This window comes from Aulostomus chinensis, chromosome 2 (genome assembly GCF_037954235.1).
Source record: "Aulostomus chinensis isolate RoL2024-O1b breed Wild chromosome 2, RoL_Achi_v1.0, whole genome shotgun sequence".
NCBI classification, from domain to species: Eukaryota; Metazoa; Chordata; class Actinopteri; order Syngnathiformes; family Aulostomidae; genus Aulostomus; species Aulostomus chinensis.
Window position 1 is genome coordinate 1 of NC_141321.1, and position 19,442 is coordinate 19,442.

Consider the following 19,442-nt stretch of genomic DNA (forward strand, 5'->3'; position numbering starts at 1 on the left):
GAAATGAGAATAGGTAAGAACATCGCAATGTGTGCAGCGATTTCCCACCACGGCATCATCCATCACCATGCTACCCTCGGCCCCTATAACACTGCCCCTCTGATCACATTCCTGGACACTCTACACACCACACTCCAGATGAGTTAGATGACCCAGAGCAGCTCAGGTACATTGTCTTTGGGATAATGTAAGTTTCCAAGGAGCTGCTCTGATTCCGAACTGGTTCACTGCCCACCCACGCTTTTTAGTTGTTTATTTTCCTCCATATTCTCCATTCCTCAATCCGACTGAGGAATTTTTTTTTTGCCTGTAGATGGAAGGTGTATGACCAGTAAGCACAAACATGTATAACCCTTCGCCAAGCTATGGAAGATGCATCTGGAGATATAACACTTGATTCTTTTCATGGCTGGGTTCACCATGCCAGGCGATAGCTCCCGATAAGGTGTTGGAGCCTGACCTGAACTGAAGACAGGATGCAGCATCGGGTTTTTGTTTGTTTGTTTGTTTTTACTGTAACTGCGTTTTTCTGGGCTGCACGGTGGTGCAGTGGTCAGCACTGTGGCCTCACAGCAAGAAGGTTCGGGGTTCGAGTCCCTGCTCCAGCACAGGATCTTTCTGTGTGAGTCTCCATGTTCTCCCTGTTCCTGTGTGGGTTCTCTCTGGTACTCCCGCTTCCTCCCACAGTCCAAAGACATCAAGAGGGGATGAGGCTGTCCGGCATCTTTGTGATGGTTGGGTTGTATACTGTGTACATTGTTTTGTTGGGAAAAATAAAATGTATTTGTCACCGTTCCTCATTTGTTTGTTCTGGTTATAAAAACTATATTCTAAAATATTTGACATCTGTCTGCAGTGTAACACTAAACAAAAAAGGCATTATGATGAATGCAGAAAAAGAGCTTTCCTTTCATCGTAGTGTTTTATGTAGAGCACATCAGTGTTCTACTGACTCTTATAACTGTCTACTCATTTAAGGTTTGTGTTTGTCATTTGACAACAAAATACCATTTTGAGAAGAAATTACCTTGTTTTGAAAGTAAGGCTTCATTTTGCAGGCGAAGTGATGGGTTTTGCCCACTGTGTGTGTGTTTTTGGATTTGTGTGTAGAGTTCTGAGACCATGAGGCTTGCTTTCGGAAAATGTGTGCAGGCAATCGAGAAAAACTGTAACACTTAAACTGAAAGACGTAGAGCTGAGGGCAAGTTGGGTCTTTGTCTCCTTTGACATTGTAGCTGGCATTTCATCTATTTTTTTTTTTTTTTAAATATTGAGAGATTCAGTTACAAGTCCGTAGCTGGAGTGACCTTTTATATCACAAGAACTTGAGGCAGATGGGCTTCAAGGCCCTGTGTAAGTTCTAGAATACACCCATGCATGACCAGATATGTAACAATTTGTGGTTCGGGAGAGTTACTCGATACAACTTGTTCTTCGTGACTCAGTGAATGTGTGCAGTTGAGTTGTGCCCATACAGACACCAAACTGTCTGCTCACCAACCAACCAAAGATGGTGCCCAGGGGCATTGCAACGGGGAAGGACACACTAGCTTATTGCTTGGGGGCCAAACTGTGAAGGGGCCTCTCATGGACTACTGATGACATTGGTCCAACCACAATCAAGAGAACCCACTTGATTTTTTTTACGACCATGTACACGAGACTACAATTACCAAAAGTGCCCCCCACCCCCATGCAACTAGCTGAGGATTGGGTGGTGGCTGGACAAGTTGGAGGTTAAGTCCCTTTTGGCTCCCTACCTGGTGGTCCCCAGATCAAAGCAAATTCCCAGTACTCAAAAGTGATGTCATATTTCTGTTTATATTTCAAAAAAGAAGCATCATTTATAGATGAAGAAGGTTTTGCTGAGAAATGAACTGAGCGAACCAGTTTGACATGAAAGGAATTTGGATCATTATCTAACGTATGTGGATCCGCCTAAACTAGAGCCAGCGACAGATGTCAGCGCTCTCTCCCTCTCTCTTCAGTTTTCTTTCCATGAGCACTCAAAAGACAAATGGCACTTCCCCTTCACTCCCGGTGGCACTCTTCCCATACAAGTGTCCTTGGAAGAGTCCCCGATGATGAGAGGGAGAAACGTAGAGTGCAGAAGTGCGATACCATCATGAGCTGCAGAGTGAATATTCCTTCCATATTTCTTCATCAGGGCTGCACGGTGGTGCAGTGGTCAACACTGTGGCCTCACAGCAAGAAGGTTCCAGGTTCCAGTCCTGGCTCCAGCACAGGATCTTTCTGTGTGGTGTCTGCATGTTCTCCCTGTTCCTGTGTGGGTTCTCTCTGGTACTCCAGCTTCCTCCCACAGTCCAAAGACATCAAGAGGGGACGAGGCTGATTGATACTCTAAATTGACAGTAGGTGTGACTGTGAGTGTGAATGGTTGGTTGTCTCTATGTGTTGGCCCTGAGATGGACTGGTGACCTGTCCCCGCGACCCTTAATAGGAATAAGAGGAAGACAATGGATGGATGGATTTCTTCTTCTTCTTCATCATCTCTTTCGTTGCGCTTGTTTGTTTCTGCCTTTTCACTCCAAAGTTTACTCCCCTCTTGTGGCAAGGCGAGCGGTGGGGAACAGTTGCTGACAACGCCACCTGGGGGCTTTCACCCCAGGATATAAACAAAATTTCAAAATGACCAGGCTTCCATTTGAACAAAGGCACACAGTTCGAGAGATACCACAGGACAGGACCGTGATTTCCAATTATAAAAATACTTTTATTCGAAAAATATTTTAAAATGAGCAACAGACTAAATGAATACCAATGGATATAATAAGGAGTGCAAGAGGAATTACCGAAAGGAAAAGGGGACAGGGCTGGGGCTTACCACGACAGCGGTAACTAAAAGGGAGGGATCCAAAAAAACTACACTGCACCCATGACACAGCAAACCAAAAAAAAAAACGTGAATAAGGAACCACCACCAGGGGGGACCGCTGCCGCTCTGGGCCCTCAACACCTGTCAAAGAAAAGAAAAGAACACCATTAAAAACATGAAATTAAGGCAACCCTCACACACGAACCAAATATCGCTACCACAAACAACCCAACAGAAACTGTTTTACATCCAAATGATCAAATGGGGAGCAGAAGGCAATAATAATAATAATAATAATGATAATGATAATAATGGTTCTAAACAATAAATCAGATATAACCCACAAAAACAGTAATAATTCAAAGAAAGAAATAACAAATAAAAAAGGAATAAACTCAAGTAATTAAGGAAATGTCTGCCCCTCTAATTAAAACCAGTCTCCAAGAGGGATGGCTCAGGGCCGATGAGGGTCGGGATGCCCTCTCTTGGCCCACGTTGAGGCTCTTAAAAAGGCCGTAGTGCACGGCTTTAACCGCAGTTACTGGGAGCAGAGCTCGTTATGAGCCGAATCAGCAAAAATAAAAAATGAAGAAGACGAGAAGAGAAGAAGAAGAACCAAAACAGCAGCGAGGCTCACAGCGGCAATTGACGGCCGCGCGCTGCAAAATAAACAAGTTAACCTAATTAAAATGTGGATATAGGGCATTACAAAATAACAAATGCCAAGAATAAACATTTCCTACCGGAGAGCAGAATCGTGTCGTCAGACGAGGTAGGAGGAGGAAGCCCGCAGCCCAGACTACACAAACAATGGCCGGGAGAGGATAATCAAAACACCACAGATCATCGGCAGCTTGATATGAAAGGCAGACAACTATGCGTCTTACCCACAAAAAGCGCACCACGCACACATCGGCCCAAGGGAGACAGCCCAGCTCCCGGTAACACCACACTGCTGAACGGAGCAAAACCGGAGTAAACACGGGGCCCGTGACACTGAATAATCGAGCAGAGCAAGCATGCATACCTTTGTTTTGTAACCCGATCTGCTGGCCAGCGAGACGCCACCACGCACGGCTGTTGGCTCTGTAAAGGAGGGAGAGGAAGCGGAAAGGACGGAGAAGGGTCCGACGAGGGCTATTTATAGGTGACCACTCACTAATTGTCTGCCACACTGCCCCTCACGGTGGGGAGTGTAGCGCTATCCTGCCACATCTACCCCCAGCTTTTGTGTCGTCGGCCCGACGATGAAACAAAAAAATTACAAATGCTAACACCAGGGCCTGAAAATGGCCATTTGGGCATTATATACAGACTGTACTGGATTACCATGCTGGTCTGCAGGTAAGGGGAGATGGTAAGGGTTGGAATGGTGGCCAGCTGTAGTGCGAGCTGTCCGACGCGGAACTTGCTGACTGGTGCTGGGTTGCTCTAAGGGGGACAAAGAATAAAAAGATGGTACAATGCCCCTCGATGTAGGAAATGCACTTGAGCTGGCCTGAACCTCTGAACAGGTTTCAGCGGAGGAACTACTCGGGCCCGCAGGAGGTAAAGGTGTTTCGGGTACCAAGAGCCACAAGTCACCATCACTGAGGGAGTCAGCCTCCATCTGTTCTGATCTGCGAGGCGAGTGGGCCCTAGGAGGGGCTGCTCGAGCCTCGGGGCCAAGAACAGCTTTCAACAGCTGGCATAAGCTACAGGCTGAACACCTCTGTCGGTCTCTTGGGAGAGCACTGCCCCAGCCCACTGTGACTAGCGTCAACTTCCAAAATGAAAGGACGAGAAAAGTCAGCGTAAGTCAAAACTGGGGCTGACACTAACCTTGACTTCAAGGCCTCAAAACTGGCCTCACACTGGGACGTCCAGGAAGCACTATGAGCCTGCCCAGACCCTTTTCTGGACTTTTTGCTGGTGAGCTCAGCCACTAACTTATGCAGAGGACTGGCCAATTGGGAAAAGCCCTCCACAAAACGCTGGTAGTGGCTGGCGAAACCCAAAAAGGAGCGCAGCTTGGAAACATGACGGGGTTGTTTCCATTTGGACACAGCCTCAATCTTTTCGGGGTCTGTGGAGACACCCTCACTGGAAACAACATGACCCAAGTACTTAACTTCCTTCTGGAAGAAGATGCACTTCTCAAGTTTGGCCTTCAAGCCTTCCTTTTTGAAGGCGACCCAGCACAACTTTCAGCCACTGCAGATGCTGGGACACAGAGGAGGAGAAGACGACAATATCATCAAGGTACAAGAGGAGAGACTGCCCCTGCTGATCTCCAAACATTCTCTGCATCAGCCGATGGAAAGTACTTGGGGCGTTGCACAGTCCAAAAGGCATCCGATTGAACTCAAAAATTCCGAACGGAGTACAAAAAGCGGTCTTGGGCCGATCTGGCTCCGACACTGGTACCTGGTTGTACCCACTGGCAAAATCAACGGTGGAGAACCAGCGGGCACCACTGAGTGCATCTAGGCTTTCCTCAATGCGCGGCAAAGGGAAAGCGTCTCTCCTAGTCTTACTGTTAAGAAGACGGTAATCTACGCACAAGCGCAAACTGCTGTCCTTCTTACGGACCAAAACAATGGGTGAGGCACAAGGGCTACTGCTCTCCTTACTGACCTGCGCTTCAAGAAGCTGGTTGATGTGAGCTTTTACAGCTTCGTACTCTGAAGGGGATACTGCGGTATCTCTGCCTCACAGGGACATCATCCAGGAGCGGAATGTCGTGGGAGCTGAGGTTGGTACAGCCCAAGTCGCCATCATGGGCTGCACAGACTGAACTGTATTCCTGTAACAAGGACCTCACCTCCATCTGCTCTTCCTCTGTCAACATGGCCAAATCTACTGGTGGGGAAACCCCTGAGGTTGAGCCAGAAGCTACTTGGGAGGAGACGATAGCTGTAGTCAGCCTCACCTCAGTTACCTCTGTGGGTAGACTGACAACTTGGGCGCGACTGAGAGCACCCAGACAGATCCGTGGGTGCAAAAGAATATCAGTTGTCCCCACATTGACCACCGGAATGTAAGCCGTACCCCGGACAACACAAACCAAACAGGGTGCCAACCAGCAACCCACTTGGCAAACCAGAGTCAGGGGGCTCAAACAGCACAGCCTGATCTGAAAAATGTGATGAGTAAGTGCTGGCCACTATCTTTGTAAATGATTGTATTTATTTATTTTAAGTTTACTCTTGTTTATCACGTGACCCTCTGACGCAGATCAGAAGTCCGCTAGGCGTAAACAGTTAAAGCGCGTCAAACACGGAAGCGCGTAAAACACGGAAGTGCGGCAGAGAAACGGCGCGAAAGAGAGACGGAGCGAAAGAGAGACAGAGTAATAAGTTTAAGTTTCATTCTACAACTGGTCAAGGGCGCACACGGTAAATAGCTTTCCTTTGTTCTGTACTAACTTGATGTTTGATGTTAATAGTACCGAGTGATTGTGTGAAACGCGAATTTGCATATCAATTGCATTTCATTACTGTGCAGCTAGCTATTTTGCATTGTAAGCTATTGACACATTAGCACATGATCCACTTTAAATGCCATTTGTGCACGACTTGAAGTTTGGTTTGTTCTTTATTCACTACAAGAGCTGAATTTCACTGCAGTTGATCTAGTGAGCTAACAGTGTCTACAGTGTATTTAGAATTTGAATTCCTATTGCTTACGAGGACATTTGTTTTTTTTGTTTTTTTAAAGGAGACACAAGTTATAGGATTTAAATCTGTAGCTGTTTAATCTGTGTAACTAAAGAAAGTAATGTTTAGAGGTTAATGTAGTCTAATAGAGTTTCATTTATTTGAATATGTATAAATCTGCTGTCTGTCATGACAAATATTCTTTGAGATTTTCCATCTCATTTTCCTTTTAGTTTTCAAGGTGTTCAACGGTGCTTAAACCATACGACAAAGAAAATAAATGCACTTTATTAACATCAGTATGAAGCGTGGAGTCAATGATTGGCCAGGAAGTAGTTACAATCTTCATTACCCCACCAGGGATACGAAGGGCCTGCTTACCTTGCACCCTCACTGAACCAGTGGGGTTTTCGGGAACCTGGGCTGCAGCCTGGTGACATTTCTGAAGGGCCTCAATAACTGGGCCAGGGGCCTGTAGCACTGAGGGTGCCTCAAACAGAGACCGGTCATAGGCCCCAAAAAGATCTTGATAACAACGTCTGATAACATTCATCTCCAAGACTCCAGGGACAGGTCATAGCTACAGGGGGGTCCTTAACAACCAAGATCCCACAACGAGACATTACCTTGTCACAAAGGGTCACATCAAGCTCTAAATAGCCAACATATGGAATGGCTAAACCATTAGCTGCCCGGAGCCGCAACCAGTTACAGGACTGCAGGCGATCATGGTCCCAAGGTGCAAAATACTCCTGAAAAAAACTTTCTGTGATGGTGGAAACCATGGACCCAGTATCCACCAAACACGACACCGGGACATCGGCCATCAACACATTCACATTTGGACAAGAGAACATTAAACCAGACAGTTTACTTTCTACAGAGCCTGGAGGAGCCCCCACCAAGCTCTGGCTCAAAAGCTCAGCGGGCTTCAGTTTTCCGCCTGCCGAGTGGACAAAGCAGGCCTAGAAGGGTTAGAAGTTAGCCCAGTGACAGAGTGAGCACGTGCACGAGATGGAACCCGCTCCCCATCGCACTCGCGGGCAAAGTACCCAGGCTGCTGACACCTGCGACATATGACAGAATTGTGTGACGTCCGACCTTGGGTCGGGGCGCCTGCAAGGAAGCTACGGTGCGGGTAAGCTGGTTAAGCTGCTCCTGTTGACTCTTTAAAAGGTCCATCAGTTCAGCTAAACCAGGACCCTGGGGGACAACCGCCGGGGCCGGGATAGAACGACTCTGAACACTAAGCTGCAACCCATGAGCGGACGGAAGAGAGCAGCTGCGCCCACGAGAACCCCCAGGAAGACCCTCCCTCTCCCATCTAATGGCCTCCCCACGCACCTCTAGAAGTGAAGCAGAGGGCTGGCGCCGAACCATTTGTTTTAGTTCACGTCGCAGAGAACTGTCAAGGACATGCTGTACGAACTGATCGCGCAGCAGAATTTCAGAGTTTGGCATCCCATCAGGAGCGCACTGCTTGACGCTCTGCATTAAAGCTAACAAAAACTCCTGTAGTGACTCACCTTCCTGTCACTGCCTCGCAAAGAAAGCCTGCTGCAGAGTGACATAGGACAGGGAATGGCTGTACAGCTCTTGCAAGATGGAAAAAATGCGAGCTGGGTCATCATGCTCTACACCTGGTTGAAACCTAATCTCCTCATGCGCTTCTCCCTCCAAATGCTCAATGATAAAGAGGGCCTGATCAGCAACAGAGAGGTGCCGGGCTCTCATGCATGCCTGTATCTCCTATATCCACTCAGCTACCCTGATACCTGACCTACCGTTAAAAACGGGACATCTGCGGTCCCTGGGAATAACTACCAGCCACTCCGTCACAATAGGAGGAGCCCCACTAGCTGTACCAGAGGACACTGACGCTGCCCCACCGAGGGCCGAATGAGATGCAGTATGCTCCTGGAGCAGCCGCTCATTGTCTGCCTTAAGCTGCAGCACAAGCTCCTTGAGCTGCTGGATTTCCTCTTCCATACCGACAACAAAACTACCACACCTAGACCTCCAATAGGAAAGGAAAAGATGATGATTTTGGGTAGGAAAAATGACTGTGGCGTTACTGCGGTTTTGGCTCTATCATAAAACCTGAATCAATGGTTAAGTACAAACAAAAATTAAAAATGGAAATCACGTCTCTGTCCTTTTTACTTGTGGGTCCTGCCGACAACGCCAGATGTGGCAAGGCGAGCGGTGGGGAACAGTTGCCGACAACGCCACCTGGGGGCTTTCACCCCAGGATATAAACAAAATTTCAAAATGACCAGGCTTCCATTTGAACAAAGGCACACAGTTCGAGAGATACCACAGGACAGGACCGTGATTTCCAATTATAAAAATACCTTTTATTAGAAAAATATTTTAAAATGAGCAACAGACTAAATGAATACCAATGGATATAATAAGGAGTGCAAGAGGAATTACCGAAAGGAAAAGGGGACAGGGCTGGGGCTTACCACGACAGCGGTAACTAAAAGGGGAGGGATCCAAAAAAACTACACTGCAAGGAGCAAGGAACCACCACCAGGGGGGACCGCTGCCGCTCTGGGCCCTCAACACCTGTCAAAGAAAAGAAAAGAACACCATTAAAAACATGAAATCAAGGCAACCCTCCCACATGAACCAAATATCACTACCACAAACAACCCGACAGAAACTATTTTAAATCAAAATGATCAAATGGGGAGCAAAAGGCAATAATAATAATAATAATAATAATAATAATAATGGATCTAAACAATAAATCAGATATAACCCACAAAAACTTAACAGTAATAATTCAAAGGAAGAAATAACAAATAAAAAAGGAATAAACTCAAGTAATTAAGGAAATGTCTGCCCCTCTAATTAAAACCAGTCTCCAAGGGGATGGCTCAGCGCCGATGAGGGTCGGGATGCCCTCTCTTGGCCCACGTTGAGGCTCTTATAAAGGCCGTAGTGCACGGCTTTAACCGCCGTTACTGGGAAAGGAGCCCGTTATGAGCCGAATCAGCAAGTATCAAGAGGAGAAGAGAAGAAGAAGAACCAAAACAGCAGCGAGGCTCACAGCGGCAATTGACGGCCGCGCACGGACAGCAGGATCGTGGCGTCAGACGAGAGGCAGGAGGCCCGCAGCCCAGACCACAGAAAGCGTACCACGCACACACCGGCCCAAGGGAGACAGCCCAGCTCCCGGTAACACCACACCGCTTTGTTTTGCAACCCGATCTGCTGACCAGCGAGACGCCACCATGCACGGCTGTCGGCTCCGTAAAGGAGGGAGAGGAAGCGGAAAAGGACGGAGAAGGGTCCGACCAGGTCTATTTATAGGTGACCACTCACTAATTGTCTGCCACACTGCCCCTCACGGTGGGGAGTGTAGCGCTATCCTGCCACACTCAGTTTATTTGTGTCAGCCTCCATGTTTGCACACTCCCTGTCTGCTAAGCACATCTGACTGTATGTCCTGCACTCCTGACTCTTCCCTTCCACACTCACCTGTCTGTCATTCTGCACTGACCCCAGCTCTTGTGACTCCAACCAAAGTGCTGACTGCGGGTCACTGATGCAGCCACGGCCGCTCTCTTCGATGTCAGACTGAAAACTCCAACTAAAGAAAAAAAAAGGCTCCATGTGTTTCAACATTCAGCTTAATCTTTCCTTTGAAGACTGAGTTGCATCAAGAATCTGCTAGTTCTTCTGTTCTCTGTGAGATTCCTGTGACCTCGCAACACAAACCAAACCTTTAGTCTTCTTTTATAAATCTGCTTTTGACTTTCGAGCTCCAGGAAAATGACACTGTAGTGATTCAAATTTGTTTTATTGTTCCCTTTAATATGCGCAGTCATTTCATTTCTGACTGTGCTGCTACTCACTCTCCAGGTTTCCAGCAAGCAGGGAGAGTCATGCGAGCAAGACCATCAGGAAGACGTAGGGCGTGTTGGCATTCTTGAGGGCCACATTTCTCACCAGGTTGACTGGATAGAAGTGACCCTCCTTGTACATTATGTGGTAGCAAACATTCTTACGGTTCTGCTTGAGCGTGGCGCAGGAACTGCTGAGCCTCAGCGTCAGACATGTAGAGCGCCGGGCTGATGGGTCCTTTCCAGTGCTTCCAGATGGCCTCCAGCATCTGCAGCCTGTAAGTGGCACAGAAAACAGCATGTGTTAGTGTGGTGGTGTGTATTGAGGGGTCCAGTGGAGCAGTGACCATGAAGGAGGCTTGGAAACTCAAAGCTTCTATTCTAGTTTATGCATGCATGAGAGAGAAGTTACAACACACTCATGGAGCATCAGAAGTTCTCTGTTGTTCTGAGAAACTGTCAGGTATTTATACATCTCTTCACATTTACTGGGAGGGGGCATGCAGATTGGGGTCAAACACAGGTGATGACCAAAAGTTGAAAAGAGTTCCTGGCCATTTGTGAGGTGGCTATTTAGGTTGGAGCCAAATGGTTCTAGTCTCTAGAACCAACAGAAACAACCATCAATCTGTCACCCAGAAGCCACAAAATCCGTTGTTTTTTTTTTTTAGACTTTTACAACCAGACCACATAGTGTACATGTTGGCACCTGTGGTTTGTCCTTCCACATACATTTTACACTTTTATGGAGAAGCACAGAGACTAACGGTCTAAAACAGTTAAAGCAGGTTATATACAGTATTTCTTATGAACTACACAGTTCATAGGCATTATACATTACCAGGGGCTCATGACTTGTTAACTCACATCTAATGAAAAGAACAGAATACATAAACATCCATCCATTTTCTTCACACGGGGGGTGGAGCCTATTCCAGCAGCCTTCAGGTGAGAGGTAGGGTTCACCCTGGACAGGTCACCTGTCCATCACAGGGCCAACACACAGAGAAAGACAACCATTCACACTCACAGCCACACAGACCTGCCGGGCACAATTTTACATGAAATGTGCTGAATGGACCTTCAGTTCTGACAGTTTTTTGTTGCACAACAATCATGCAATGAAGCTCCAAATTTAAATGACTATGAATAAAACAATAAATTGTCAAAGCAATAAATTTCCATCCATCCATTTTCCTCCATTTATTCCTGTTAAGGGTCCGGGGGGGGGGGGGTGGAGCCTATCCCAGCTGTCTTCAGGTGAGAGGCAGGGTTCACCCTGGACAAGTCTCTAGTCCATCACAGGGCCAACACATAGAGACAGACAACCATTCACACTCACAGTCACACCTACAGTCAATTTAGAGTATCAATCAGCCTCGTCCCCTCTTGCTGTCTTTGGACTGTGGGAGGAAGCTGGAGTACCAGAGAGAACCCACACAGGAACAGTGAGAACATGCAGACTCCACACAGAAAGATCCTGTGCTGGAGCCGGGACTGGAACCCGGGACCTTCTTGCTGTGAGGCCACAGTGCTGACCACTGCACCACCGTGCTGCCATATGATGCATTACATCCTCAAATTTCTATGTTACTTCAAATTGCTTAATCTTCATCAGCGAATGCAAGCAATCAGTTGAATATGATCTCCTGTTCATTAAAAAGTGCTTTAGATACCAAAATAAATATCCCAACATTCAATCGACAGATTAAGAACCAAAATAAATGCATTTTGTATTCTCTTATGTTTTGCTCAGTCTCATCCTGTTGAAGTCCATTTCTATCAGCATCAAATCACAACAGGAGTTCTCTCCTGACACTTTACGAGTTGAGAAGTTCTCGCCCCTCTCTCTCTTCTTCTGCTCAGTCTGGTTTGCGGAGCGTTCCTCCTCTCCCTCTCCTCCCTGCCTTTGTGCGATCACCAGTCCATGTATTGCTATTGCTTTCTCCCTTGTGTTGCTCTGAGACGGGGTCCTTGTGGAGTCAAAAGACTTATCATTTCTGCTTGGAGAAAGAAATATTGTTCTACTTAAGTTATGTGTTTAACTGTGTAAGAGGGAGGTCTGCCCACTGGTGTTGTCCTCGCTGTTCTGCTTGATCATCTCACAGGCACCCTCTCAGTCAGTGCAGGCTCACACACACCCTCCTAAAGAACCCTCTGCTAGGATCTGCTCCAGCTTGGTCAGAGGCTTTATCAGTCCTTCTAAACAAGAAGGTTCTGGGATCATTGTCTGGACAAAGTCAAATTCAAGTATTGAAATTTTGAGTACTGGCATAAGGACTTAGTGTCGCACCTGTAACGAAGAGCCCTTCGTTACGATAGGAATGTAGAAAGGTTGCACCGGGGTTGTTTTGAACAGTATTTCACAATTCGCACAATATTGAATTTTGCACAGTAAGTTACAGAGCGGATTTGCACACCGCTACCTATCCAGCTTGCGGCATCTTTATTTATTGATTATGCATATTTATTGAATCATTTAACCATACATTGGTGGCGGTGGTCCTCAGGCAGATGCGGCTGCGCCGGCGTCGCTCCACCTATCAGAAGGGAGATGTGACAATGAGGATTGGAGGCATCGAGCAGCGGAAGGAGGTTTCGTGGTGCCAAAGTTCCGCAGGGTAGAGAGCAATAGGGTGCCAGTGTTTGATAGTGCCACTCACCTTTCTGTTGTGTCCTCCAGGTGTCTGGGTCCAAAAGAATCCGGCCGGGTACCGTCACCAGGTAAACCTTCCGGGAGAGACCACGGTCAGACTTGAGAGGGGGGTGTTGTTGCTTGAATGAACTGGTGGGGGTAAGGGGGGAATACTATCAAGGGGGTACATCAGGCGCCAGAAGAATTGCTGGACTTGCCTCTCTCTGGTCATTCCATGCCACCTCCACCGCAAAGAGGGTCGACTGTTCACAGCACCGTTCTTTCATAGAATAAAATGTAAGCAGTCTCCTCATGCAACGTACAGATGCAGTCCCCAGGTGCCACGCTGACCTCTTCGTCATTGAAAGTCAGCCAGGTGTTGGGGTAGCTGCCAAGGTGGATGTCTGGGCAGTGAACGTGACTCATGTAGTGTCCTGAGACGAGAGGAGTTACTGTTAGATCAGCTGTTTGAACATCCAGGTTTGACAGGTAGAAGCAGTTTGAGAAATCAGAATGAGAGAACTGCCAAAAACCTGTAAATGTCAGCAATTCTTGACAACTGTCACACTAAAGTGATCTATTTAAGTTTGAATATTATACGTAAGAAATTACACGTAACCTTTCAGTTCCTTCAGTAGAATAAAGGTAAAAAGGGATTTGAACTGGGTTAATTCAGTGGGTGTCTGAGTGATTGTTTTACCTGAATCCCCAGTTTCGCCGAAGTGGCTGATGATGCTCCTTAAATGGTACTGAGAGGCTCCCTGAGAAGGAACATGATTAAAAAGTTAGAAGCACACTCAGCAAACGTCAAAACACAAACCGACACACTACGCGTGTTGTAGCTGAACTCAGGTGAGCCATTTCTTACCTGGCTGGAGGGCACCATCAGAGTACTGTGCAGCTCCACTGGATCGCAGATCTTCTCCATACAGAAGTAGTGCTTATTGTAGCGGTAACGCTTGAGATGAAGCATCAGCATTCTGCAGAAGGAGAATGTGAGAAAAGATGTAAGATGGGGGCGGCACGGTGGTGCAGTGGTCAGCGCTGTGGCCTCACAGCAAGAAGGTTCCAGGTTCCAGTCCCGGCTCCAGCACAGGATCTTTCTGTGTGAGTCTCCATGTTCTCCCTGTTCCTGTGTGGGTTCTCTCTGGTACTCCAGCTTCCTCCCACAGTCCAAAGACATCAAGAGGGGACGAGGCTGATTGATACTCTAAATTGACCGTAGGTGTGACTGTGAATGTGAATGGTTGTCTGTCTCTATGTGTTGGCCCTGTGATGGACTGGTGACCTGTCCAGGGTGAACCCCGCCTCTTGCCCGTAGTTGCTGGGATAGGCTCCACCCCCCACGACCCTTAACGGGAATAAGCGCAAGACAATTGATGGATGTGAGCTGGAGTATTTTTGATGAATTATTTCAACACGATGGTCATCAGAATTGTTGAGGTCAGTTCACTGACGTTTCAACCTTCGGTCACCAATGAACCTCAATTCAGTCGAACTTAATTTACATTAGGAGGCAACTAAGTATGAAATAAATTCCGTCTGAGTGATGGAAAACCAAAAAAACAAGCAAATTTGGGAGTGCATGTCAATGGATGGGTGCATACTTGGGCAGGCTCTCAAAGTGGCACCGGTTGGTGGACATCTGAAACCCACATTTGCAAGTGCGTTCCAGATCTTCATCCTGTCACAGAGAGAAAACATACAATGAGTGACACACTAGAACGGTGCTCCTCAACAGGACAGCCACCTCTCTGTGGCCCCCGAACTGTTATTCCTTCACTGTGTGTTTTGGTTGGGACAGCACATCAAGGCAGGGTGGCCGTAGGGAGGTTTGGAAGGTTTTACTGAGTGGCCGGTCAGGCCGGAACTCCAAGTTTATATCACAACTCTGCCCGCGCAGCTACATCACCTTGTGGCTCTTTGTGTAGATTTAAAAAGAGAAGTGTTCTTAACCCCTCCTGACATATTGTTTTGGATTCATGACAGGGGTCATGTTTTGTTTTATTCAACTATTTATTTTAAGTTATGTCAAAATGGAAATGACATTGTCATGTAGTTCATTTCATATTTTTGTTGTTGTTTTGTGTGACAAGGGCATTTTGTTTTGAATATTACAGTGTGATTGCATGCGGCCTGACCGACCTCAATAAATGGACCTTTCACTCGCTGAAGAAAATTGTTTGTCTTTAAGATTTGTATTTGAGTGCGCCTGCACAAGAAAATAAAACCGCTATACACAGAAATCTGTGTGTGTGTGTGTGTGTTTTTGTGATGAGATGATGTCACTAAGGGGCGACAGGTGCATCTTACCTTCAGTTGATTGTACAGCATTTGCTGGACCGAAGCTCCAGGCTCCAGAGACAGAGAGAGATCAGTGAAGTCCTCGTCTCGATGCGACTGGGCTCCGCATCTGCACAGTCAAGGAAGACAAACATTGCATTGTGACCAGTTCACATCTGAGTGATGCACCGGACCTCATTTAGTCCGGTTCATTGAGAATCACTCTGGCGTTGTACTGAGATCTGCTAGTTTCAATAAAAACAATCAGTCTAAACAATCTTTCTAAGCTGAGCAACGGCCCATTGAAATGTTACGACAGGGTGTTTGGCTTGTCACAGGTTAAAGTCCAGCAAAAATGCTTTGATACTGCATTCATTGTGTCAAATGAATGGTGAATTATGAGTAGCTGCGGTTTGCTGCCACCTGCTGTGTGTGCGTGCGTGCGTGTGAGTGTGTGTACACTCACTTCTTGCAGGTCCTGGTGCTCCTCATTGTGAACATCATGTGTTCTTTTACAGGGCACCTGTATCTCCTTCCTTTACCGGCGGCTACATGCTGCAGAGTTGGTGCCAACGTTTGGACCTGGTTCAGGATTTCATTCAGGAACTCATAAGCATCCTGAACACACACAGATATCAAGGGCTTAAATTTATTGAGGAAGAAATACATGGGCCTATATTCACAAAAATCCAAAGAGTCAAAAGAGGTCCTTAATTGTTGGAGAACTTAGTGGTCAGATGAACACTTACCTTTTGCTCTGAGTCCTCAAACTCTGGAGCATTCATGGAGAGGATGTTCTTGAATAAAGACAGGTGGTGTAATTTCTTGTATGGATCATCAGAGCAGTGGACCCTCACAATGTCCATGAGGCAACTGTAAAGGGAGCAAAACAAATCATTCAAGAACACTTTTGCGAAATGAAGCACCTTCGTAGGAAGTTCAACATGGCCCTGTTCTGGGACCACGCGCGCGCGTGTGTGTGTGCGCACATGGCTGCCATACCTGAGTAGTTGAGCTTCAGGGACTGAAACCCATACATCCTCCTGGCCCTGCACATCAGTGATGAAGTCCTCCAGTGCAATCAGGCTCTGGAGGCTGGAGTTCATGTAGCAGTTATTGCCAGGGTTTGGAAACCTGAAAAACAAATGGACAAATTGATTCACATGAAATGAAATTAATTCTGGGTTATTTTTTTATTTTGCTCCTTGAGCGTTTTTGAGCAGATTTACTAACCCACGCCATTCCATCAGTGGGAAATTTACACACTGGAGCCCAGCGTCCCATTGAAGGCTGTCTTGTTCAGTTTTTTCCTGTGGAAAAATAAAAATTGTTATCTATTTTTTTTATGTTTTCAAAGGAAAAAATAAATCTTGGGAATCGCATAAATGAGTCTGAGGTCCGTCAAACACACCACTACTGGTGGCCCCTGGTCTTCCTCCTCCAACTCAACCCCTGTAGTTGAGGTCCTGGTGGCAGCAGCGTCTCTGCTGGGAAAACACAAACAAATGTCAACTTGTGTTTGTCATGCAGCAGGTTTGGTGACAAGAGAAGAGTTAGCTGAATGACTAGTCAACTGACAGAACATCAAATACACTGAGTAAATGAACTCTGTGTGTGTGTGTGTGTGTGTGTGTGTGTGTGTGTGTGCGCGTGCGCACGCATGGCTGCCATACCTGAGCAGTTGAGTCTCAGGGACTGAAACCCAGACATCCTCCTGGCCCTGCACATCAGAGATGAAGTCCTCCAGTGCAATCAGGCTCTGGAGGCTGGAGTTCATGTCGCAGTTATTGCCTGGGTTTGGAAACCTGAAAAACAAATAGACAAATTGATTCACATGAAAAGAAATTAATTCTGGGTTATTTTTTTATTTTGCTCCTTGAGCGTTTTTGAGCAAATTTACTAACCCACGCCATTCCATCAGCTGGAAATTTACATATTGGAGCCCGGCATCCCATGGAAGGCTGTCTTGTTCAGTTTTTTCCTGCGGAAAAATAAAAGTTGTTATATTTTTTTTTGTGTTTCCAAAGGAAAAAATAAATCTTGGGAATCGCATAAATGAGTCTGAGGTCCGTCAAACCCACCACTACTGGTGGCCCCTGGTCTTCCTCCTCCAACTCAACCCCTGTAGTTGAGGTCCTGGTGGCAGCAGCGTCTCTGCTGGGAAAACACAAACAAATGTCAACTTGTGTTTGTCATGCAGCAGGTTTGGTTACAAGAGAAGAGTTAGCTGAATGACTAGTCAACTGACAGAACATCAAATACACTGAGTAAATGAACTCTGTGTGTGTGTGTGTGTGTGTGTGTGTGTGTGTGTGTGAGAGAGAGTGTGTGTCGGGAGGGAGGGGAGCTTCACTATCAGGCCTGTCGGTAGAGTTCCTTACCTCAGTTGTCGGCAGGGACTCTCGTCAACTTTAAGCGTTTCCTGCGGAGGCACAAACATTCTCTTTGGTTTACAAAAGTGGAAAAATAAAGTTTGCAGAGATCCATCCATCCATCGTCATCTTCCGCTTATTCCTACACATTAAGGGTCGCGGGGGGGCTGGAGCCTATCCCAGCGTCAATGGGCGAGAGGCGGGGTACACCCTGGACAGGTCGCCAGTCCATCGCAGGGCCAACATGGAGAAACGAACAACCATTCACGCTCACATTCAGACCTACGGTCAATTTAGAGTATCCAATTAGCCTAGTCCCCAAATTGCATGTCCTTGGACGGTGGGAGGAAGCCAGAATACCCAGAGAGAACCCACGCAGGCACAGGGAGAACATGCAAACTCCACACAGAAAGATCCCGTGCTCGAGCCAGGACTCAAACCCGGAACCTTCTTGCTGTGAGGCCACAGTGCTAACCACTGAACCACCGTGCAGCCCTGTTTGCAGAGATTTCAAATGAATTTAATGTGAGGCCTGGCAAACTTACCGCTGGTGGACCACAGACTTCCTGCATCAAGGAAGCACCACTCTCTGCTCTAGCTATTGAGGGAGAGGTGGCACAATCTCCTGCCGCATTGATTCTGGGGATGAAAACAACCGTTGTCATTGTCAGTAAACCGACAGAACATCAAATGCCTCATGGTAGGTTTCCTCACCTCTGACGCAGGTCAGACTCATGTGCTACTTTAAATTTTTTCTGTGGAGAGACATGTTAAAATCGATTTTTGTTGTTGTTTTTTTACGATTTTGAACAATGAAACTGGCAAAGAATAGAAATGAGTTCGGTGTGAGACGTGTCCAACGTACTGCTGGTGGCTCGCAGTCTTCGTCGTCCCAGGGAAACTTCCTTTTCACAGACTCTCTCACGGTCCTGTTCGTCAAATCCACTTGGCTAATAAACACAATCAAACGTTCATCGTTAACTGATGTTTGCCACAAAACAGGCTTCATTACAAGAGCAAAAGTCAAGTTCAGTCAACCGACAGAACATCAAATGCCTCATGGTAGGTTTCCTCACCTCTGATGCAGGTCAGACTCATGTGCTACTTTAACTTTTTTCTGTGGAGAGACATATGTTAAAATTGGTTTTTGTTGGGATTTTTCCAATTTTGAACAATGAAACTGGCAAAGAATAGAAATGAGTTCGGTGTGAGACGTGTCCAACGTACTGCTGGTGGCTCGCAGTCTTCGTCGTCCCAGGGAAACTTCCTTTTCACAGACCCTCTAACGGTCCTGTTGGTCAAATCCACTTGGCTAATAAACACAATCAAACGTTCATCGTTAACTGATGTTTGCCACAAAACAGGCTTCATTACAAGAGCGAAAGTCGGTTCAGTAAACTGACAGAAAATCAAATGCTTCATGGTAGGTTTCCTCACCTCTGACGCAGGTCAGACTCATGTGCTACTTTAAATTTTTTCTGTGGAGAGACATATGTTAAAATTGGTTTTTGTTGGGATTTTTCCAATTTTGAACAATGAAACTGGCAAAGAATAGAAATGAGTTCAGTGTGAGACGTGTCCAACGTACTGCTGGTGGCTCGCAGTCTTCGTCGTCCCAGGGAAACTTCCTTTTCACATACCCTCTCACGGTCCTGTTAGTCAAATCCACTCGGCTAATAAGGACAATCAAACGTTCATCGTTAACTGATGTTTGCCACAAAACAGGCTTCATTACAAGAACGAAAGTCGTTTCAGTCAACCGACAGAACATCAAATGCCTCATGGTAGGTTTCCTCACCTCTGATGCAGGTCAGACTCATGTGC

General features: G+C 46.6%; 2 protein-coding genes and 1 long non-coding RNA gene across 4 annotated transcripts; all 3 read right to left on the minus strand.

Annotated features, from left to right (window-relative positions):
* Positions 1-2,182: 2,182 nt before the first annotated feature.
* On the minus strand, positions 2,183-4,133 carry LOC147268704 (uncharacterized). The gene is made up of 3 exons (XR_015111125.1): positions 3,864-4,133; positions 3,724-3,791; positions 2,183-3,635 (listed from the first exon to the last, which is right to left on the minus strand). It is a non-coding gene; the product is annotated as an uncharacterized LOC147268704 (long non-coding RNA).
* An 8,156-nt stretch (positions 4,134-12,289) lies between these two features.
* Positions 12,290-16,537, minus strand: LOC147268705 (ubiquitin carboxyl-terminal hydrolase 37-like). 2 transcript variants are annotated; one of them, XM_086192625.1, is made up of 11 exons: positions 16,480-16,537; positions 16,249-16,380; positions 15,996-16,119; positions 15,713-15,864; positions 15,277-15,376; positions 14,571-14,647; positions 13,832-13,943; positions 13,664-13,724; positions 13,182-13,397; positions 12,992-13,058; positions 12,290-12,868 (listed from the first exon to the last, which is right to left on the minus strand). In XM_086192625.1, exons 1-9 carry the CDS (start codon positions 16,491-16,493, stop codon positions 13,231-13,233), a joined length of 939 nt encoding a protein of 312 aa, XP_086048751.1. In that variant the 5' UTR covers positions 16,494-16,537; the 3' UTR covers positions 12,290-12,868; positions 12,992-13,058; positions 13,182-13,230. The 2 variants fall into 2 exon arrangements, with proteins under 2 accessions (XP_086048751.1, XP_086048742.1); XM_086192616.1 differs by having other exon boundaries at positions 12,293-12,868; positions 12,992-13,397.
* Positions 16,538-16,597: 60 nt separating this feature from the next.
* LOC147268706 (uncharacterized) lies at positions 16,598-18,645 on the minus strand. Its single transcript, XM_086192098.1, has 8 exons — positions 18,484-18,645; positions 18,333-18,373; positions 18,164-18,257; positions 17,628-17,668; positions 17,328-17,403; positions 17,151-17,227; positions 16,920-17,051; positions 16,598-16,733 (listed from the first exon to the last, which is right to left on the minus strand). The coding sequence occupies exons 1-8, from the start codon at positions 18,625-18,627 to the stop codon at positions 16,598-16,600; spliced, it is 741 nt and encodes a 246-aa protein (XP_086048224.1). The 5' UTR covers positions 18,628-18,645.
* Positions 18,646-19,442: the final 797 nt, after the last annotated feature.

Excerpts from the sequence above, each read along its gene's own strand:
- LOC147268706 (XM_086192098.1), bottom strand. The coding sequence starts at position 18,627 with ATGAAGCCTGTTTTGTGGCAAACATCAGTTAACGATGAACGTTTGATT. Across the intron at positions 18,374-18,483 it reads AAGACTGCGAGCCACCAGCA|AAAAAATTTAAAGTAGCACA; the intron begins GTACGTTGGACA and ends GTCTCTCCACAG. Across the intron at positions 17,404-17,627 it reads AGTCCCTGCCGACAACTGAG|CAGAGACGCTGCTGCCACCA; the intron begins GTAAGGAACTCT and ends GTGTTTTCCCAG.
- LOC147268705 (XM_086192625.1), bottom strand. Across the intron at positions 16,120-16,248 it reads CCTGAAGCTCAACTACTCAG|TTGCCTCATGGACATTGTGA; the intron begins GTATGGCAGCCA and ends CTCCCTTTACAG. Across the intron at positions 14,648-15,276 it reads TGCTGTACAATCAACTGAAG|GATGAAGATCTGGAACGCAC; the intron begins GTAAGATGCACC and ends TCTCTGTGACAG.